The sequence below is a fragment of the Miscanthus floridulus genome, chromosome 11 (assembly GCF_019320115.1).
Source record: "Miscanthus floridulus cultivar M001 chromosome 11, ASM1932011v1, whole genome shotgun sequence".
NCBI classification, from domain to species: Eukaryota; Viridiplantae; Streptophyta; class Magnoliopsida; order Poales; family Poaceae; genus Miscanthus; species Miscanthus floridulus.
The window spans coordinates 83,647,958-83,653,859 of NC_089590.1; the positions used below are offsets into that span (position 1 = coordinate 83,647,958).

At 47.4% G+C, this 5,902-nt stretch overlaps 1 protein-coding gene across 1 annotated transcript; it reads left to right on the forward strand.

Moving 5' to 3' along the window:
* The first annotated feature begins 2,490 nt into the window (after positions 1-2,490).
* Positions 2,491-5,902, forward strand: LOC136493635 (transcription initiation factor IIE subunit beta-like). Its single transcript, XM_066489735.1, has 5 exons — positions 2,491-2,647; positions 3,039-3,290; positions 4,093-4,224; positions 4,855-4,971; positions 5,367-5,902. The coding sequence occupies exons 2-5, from the start codon at positions 3,039-3,041 to the stop codon at positions 5,703-5,705; spliced, it is 840 nt and encodes a 279-aa protein (XP_066345832.1). The 5' UTR covers positions 2,491-2,647; the 3' UTR covers positions 5,706-5,902.

Genomic DNA, 5,902 nt, shown 5'->3' on the forward strand with positions numbered 1-5,902 from the left:
TTCTAAACTGTCCAACTGTATATTCTTATCAGCTTGTCACTGTTATGCAGGCTCAAAAAGTTCTTGGAAACAAGTGGACTGAAATTGCAAAAGTTGTCTCTAGAAGGTGTGTTTTTCTTATTGGATTGCTGTTTATTGCAATTTGAAAAAAGGATAAAAATGAGATTTGTGAACTAAGGTTTATGGCTTATGTATTTTTGGGTTTGGCTACAACAGAACTGACAATGCAGTGAAGAATCGCTTTTCTACTCTGTGCAAAAGGAGGGCCAAGGATGAGGAGCTATACTAAGAAAATGGTGTGCCATGTTCCAACTCAAATGCAAAGAGGGTTCTCAGTTCTCATAGAAACAGAAGGCCTGACACCAGGCGGAGTTGCCTCCTTGCTACATATTAAGCAGATGAGGTATATAAAACACAAGCTGAACTTACATATTAAGCAGAGCAGAGTTGCGGAGCAGAGCTGAGCAGAGGCGGACGGTGCTGGAGTTGGACTAGCGCGGCTGGACGAGCGGCCTTAGCAGCGGAGAAGAGTCGCGCGGACAGGCGGCCTCATGTGGACGGGATGGGCGGCCTCAGCAGCAGAGCAGAGTCACGCAGACAGGACGGGCGGCCTCAGTAGTCAATAGCGGAGCAGAGCCGCATGGACGGGACGGGCGGCCTCAGCAGCGGAGCAGAGTCATAGCAGCGGAGCAGAGCCGCACGGATGAGACGGGCGGCCTCAGCAGCGGAGCAGAGTCACACGGATGGGCGACCTCACGCGGCTGGGACAGACTTGCGCGGGGCAGTTGCCTACGCCGCCGCCGCCGCTGGATTTGAGGTGCGTCGCCGCCCTCTCCTCTCTTCCTCTCTCCTTCCTTTCCCTCTCCTCTCTCGCTCTCTCAGACGCGATGGGGATTGGGAGCTTTGGCGGGAGGTGTAGGCGCGGCGCTGCTGCTTTTCCCACGCGAGGGCGTTGCGCTGTTCTTTTCCCGCCCGCTCGAGCGCGCGGCACCGCTATTTCCCTGCGCCTTTTATGTCCGTGGCGTCCGCCTCAGCGAGAAGGACGACTAGGCGACGCCTTCGACCGCAAGGCGACGCCATACGCCGGGACGGTGTGGCAATAGTGACGCCGCGCTTGCGGACGACTAGTCGTCGCCTAGGCGACGCCTAGGCGACGCCTTAAAAACTATGGTCTTGAGTGCCAAAACAAAAACCTACTTGATACCTTTGCCTTGATCTCCATAGGGTTTTATTTTTCTCTTTCTTGTTTTCCATGTTGAGCACTTGATCATCATCACATGTGGCCATCTCATCATTTCATATGATCAACATCACCATTTGAGTGCCACCATGCTACTCACTTGGATTGCACCAACCTAGCTCATATCATCACTCATGATAAAGGTTAGTGCTTTAGGTTTCATCAATTATCCAAAACCAAACTATGTCTTTCACCCTCTCACCCTGTTCGCTCGCAGCGCTCGCCCCTCCCCGCTCATTGCGCCAGCGACACTCGCTCCTCCCCACCCTGTCCGCTAGCTGCGCTCGCCCTGACGACTGGTGCTCCCCAGGGTTGGCCCAGAGTGACTCCACATCGAGGGACCACGCCCGAGCGATGGCCGCGGCGGAGCGCCGGACCACGCCCTGAGCGAGGGACGCAGTGGAGAGAGGGGCGGCGTGGATCGACGACGGCGGCGCGGATCCATCCTCCTCCATTGCCAGGCATGTCTGAGAGAGAGAGGAGAGAGATGGAGGAGAGGAGACGTCTTTTGCCCATTGGGGACCACTTTTAGCTCTCGATAGCTTGGTTTCTTTAACCAGTGAACTGGTGATTAGTTTGCTATAGACTAACGATTAGTCCGACGCTTTAGCGGGTCTGTCTGGATCCCATCCGGCTAAACTTTAGCGGCTAACTATTAGCCGGAGGATCCAAACATGCCAAAAAGCGACATGACTGACTCATTTTCTGTTTGGTACCAAGTCATCGAAGGTGGGATTAACCACTGACAGACTTGGCCCGTTTGTCATTTTTCTTGTTTTTTTCTTTCAACTACATCTCCTTATCTCTTCCGGCCCACGTCTTCCGCTCCGTGAGCGCTAGTCCCGCGTCGTCCGCCCACGAGCTGCCCGCGCGGCCGCACCTCCTCCGCTGGTGAGCTCGCCGACGAGCTCCCTGTGCTCCACCGTCATGCCGCCCGCGCCTCCTCTGCCCCGTGCCCCGTGCGTCCTTCGCCCACCTGCGCTCCTCTACGGCTCTACCTCGTTCCCCGTGCGTCCTCCACCCGCGCCTCATCCGCTGGACCTCTCGCCAGTTGCCATAATTGACATGTTCGCTGATTGGTTTTTAGGCTGATAAGTTTGATTGGTGCTGGTTTATTACGAAAAAAGAGAAATCCCTGCCAGAATACGTCCACACAGGAAAATGGCCCAGTGTCAGCCTAGGTCCCTCAATTACGTGGCTCCGCCCTCCGCATAGCAGTCTCAGTTCTCAAGTAGTCTCGTCTAGTCGTCTTTACTTATCCAAAAAAAAAGTCTCGTCTCATTTCTTCTCAAGCCGATTCCTGCCTGCCGGAGAGCGCTTGAGCACCACCGTCCTGGCAGCGGGGAGCACGGTCCGCTCCATCCGCGCGGCCTCAGACGAGCGGGGACGCACGGACGCTGCTACCGGGTAAGTTACCTCGGTTTTCATGCTGGGTTCAGCGGACCTGGAGCTCCGTCCGGCGGCCGGGGGCGGTTATAGGGTTAGGTGTCTGGAAGGCGCCCGGGTACTGGGATTTGGCAAGTTTCGTAGCACGGCCGGTGCTTCGTTCCTGGCTAAGCGCAGCAGAGGTGGTGCCATGAGCGCTAAGGAGCCAGAAGATGGGGTGGGAAGAGGAAAATACCGAAATAGACATCTATTTGATGTCAGATCCTTGAGAAACAACCAACTGATAGGCAAATGATTAATTTGGCCTTGTTAAGAACACCGGATCATTCTATCGGACTATTATTTTTCTTGCGCATGAAGCTGTTTGTACTTGTTTATCTGCCTTTTGCTTATGAGCATGTCATTTTTTCAGATGGATCTCAAGGATAGCCTCTCCAGATTTAAGCAACAGCAGGAGAGATGCCAGTCATCTTTGGCGAGCATAGCTGCTTCGAGCTCAAAGCCAAAGCACAGGGCCCAACCAGCACATGCTCCCAACGTTCCAGCACGACCATCACAACCTATTAAGTTTTCAAATGATACAGAAAGGCTGCAGCACATCAATTTGATTAGGAAATCTCCTGTTGGAGCACAGATCAAACTTGTCATCGAACTGCTTTACAAGGTATTTTATCGCTATGCTACAGATATCTTCCATTTCTCTTTTCATATTACTGCAAATTCAAGAGATGATTCCTCCCTTCTGGCCTCACAAAGTGTGATTGATCATGCAAATCCTCATTCTAATTCAGTTTTTATGCCAGGAGCTGGTATAATTCATGATTTCATGTCTAATTAATTATTCCACAATTTTTTGTTTATTGAAACCCTGACTCAATAGATATTACTTCAGGCTTTTATGCTTTTTCTGTTAACTCGTTATTGATATTGTTGTTTGTTAAAGGGTATAAGATGCAGTGGTCCATCCTGTTTTGATCCTATTTCTAGCATTGCTTGTATACCTTCTTTCACATGTTAGATTGTAAATCTTGCTATGTATAGCCTGTAATCTAGAATGTTTATATGCTGCGTATTCTGTATTAAGCCCTTGCAATATATAGTGAAATTTCCGGAATAGATTAAGTTGGTATGTAGTGACAGGTAAGAAATACTGTGGTGGTTATATTTGCATGCATGTTGCATATGAATTGTTGAGTGTTATATGACTACACACCTTTACAGACTTGAATGTAATGTTTTGGCTACTTTTGCCCTTACTAGAATTAAGCATTTCGGCCCAATGTTTAAAAGATTAGAATGACCCTGCAATGATTTCTACTATGGCTGACTAATCTTGTACGTAGTGGTAGAAGCTACTGACATCCTCACCAGGGACAGCAAAACAAATATCATCCAAACTCTCATTATGTATTTTGATGCTGCATCTAGTTTGTGAATCCCAATTGTTGTATCTTCTGAATTTGCAGACAAGACAAGCTTTTACTGCAGAGCAGATAAATGAAGCAACTTATGTTGATATCCATGGTAATAAAGCTGTCTTTGACAGCTTGAGAAACAACCCCAAAGTAAGCTATGATGGGAGGCGTTTCTCTTACAAGGTAAATTAATTTGTGCTTATTTTTGTTCATAATTAATTTGAATTACCCATTTGTTAATACTTTCTACGCGAGTGATCGTCTTTGCTCTCTTTCTAGAACCTTAGCCAATTCTGAATCATTTGATTAGTAGCTACAGAACTGGAAATCACTTGTCATCCCTACATTTTCATGTGGAATGTTTTTACTATCTGTCCTAGTCAACTAAATTCTCCAGTTGACACATGCGGGGGTTCTATTATAGTTATTTGTTTTAAAAGGTGGCCATCCGTCTGCTGCAACTTTGGCATAGTTGGCAGGCTAGGCATAGGCGATGCAGCCATCAGCTTCTTCTCCTTGACTCTCTCCTTCTGTACCTGGCTCCCTTCATCTTCCCTGCTACTTGCAACTGCGTCCTGCCATAAGTTGAGGCTCTGGGTCTAGCTGCCTAGGACCTAGGTCCTAGTCACCTCCCGTACTGTCTGACTTGCACACTGTAACTTATGAAACGTCTATCACAGCAATCTATAATTGATTAAATTTGTTGTATTGGAATTATGTGAGCTATAGTCTAAAGAGTTCTGTAGTTTGTCAGTTGAACTAGTTCTGACTTCAGAGATCTCATGTGTTGATTTGGTGTTCGTATTTGTGCAGTCCAAGCATGACCTGAAGGGAAAGGATCAACTGCTTGTTTTGATTAGGAAGTTCCCAGAAGGTCTTGCTGTTGTGGAAGTCAAGGATGCATATCCAAATGTATTAGAAGATTTGCAGGTGACCCTAACTCTCCTCATCAGATAATTGAGATGTTTCTGAACACAATGTGATGCAGACACTGTTCTTAAAGGTGCCCAACTTTTGAAGCCTTAAAGGTGCCCAACTAGTTAGCAGCAACAATGCTGCTAAAATAATAACTCCAAGTTAGCACAACATGCTCTATAATCACAAAGGTACCCAGTGTGGCTGAGTTTAGTCAGTGAGCCCATGTATTGCCTTTCCTAGACATCTGTTGTGCTGTCTGTGCTAATGAGGTGTTTGATGTAGTTTGCCTAATATTTTATTTTGTTGGTGGTCCAATGTCCACCAATGTACTTGACCATCCAAGCTGGATGTTCTACTATTTATATTTAAACATATTTGCATAATTTTGAGTATTTTCTGTGCTCTAGGCTCTGAAGGCTGCAGGTGAGGTTTGGCTGTTATCAAACATGGACTCCCAGGAGGACATTGTATACCCTAATGATCCAAAAGCGAAGATCAAGGTTGATGATGACCTGAAGCAGCTCTTCCGTGAAATAGAGCTACCACGTGACATGGTCGACATAGAGAAGGAGCTACAGAAAAACGGTTTCAAGCCCATGACCAATACTGCCAAACGACGAGCAGCTGCCCAGATCAATGGCGTGAAACCCAAGGCTAAGCCCAAAAAGAAGCAGCGTGAGATCACAAAACGGACCAAGCTCACGAATGCCCATCTGCCTGAGCTGTTCCAGAATCTCAACACTTAACCGTGTTACAATCGTTGACGACTCAAGAGGATTCATTTTACTCCTATGTATTCCTATGTTGTGTGTACATGTAATGCTACCCCTGTATGTTGTACGGCTTATGGGCTCTACAAATTTGTATGTCAAGATGCTGGATGATATACTTATGCATTCTGACATAATAGAATGCAAAACCTCAAGATTTTCCTTATTTTTAA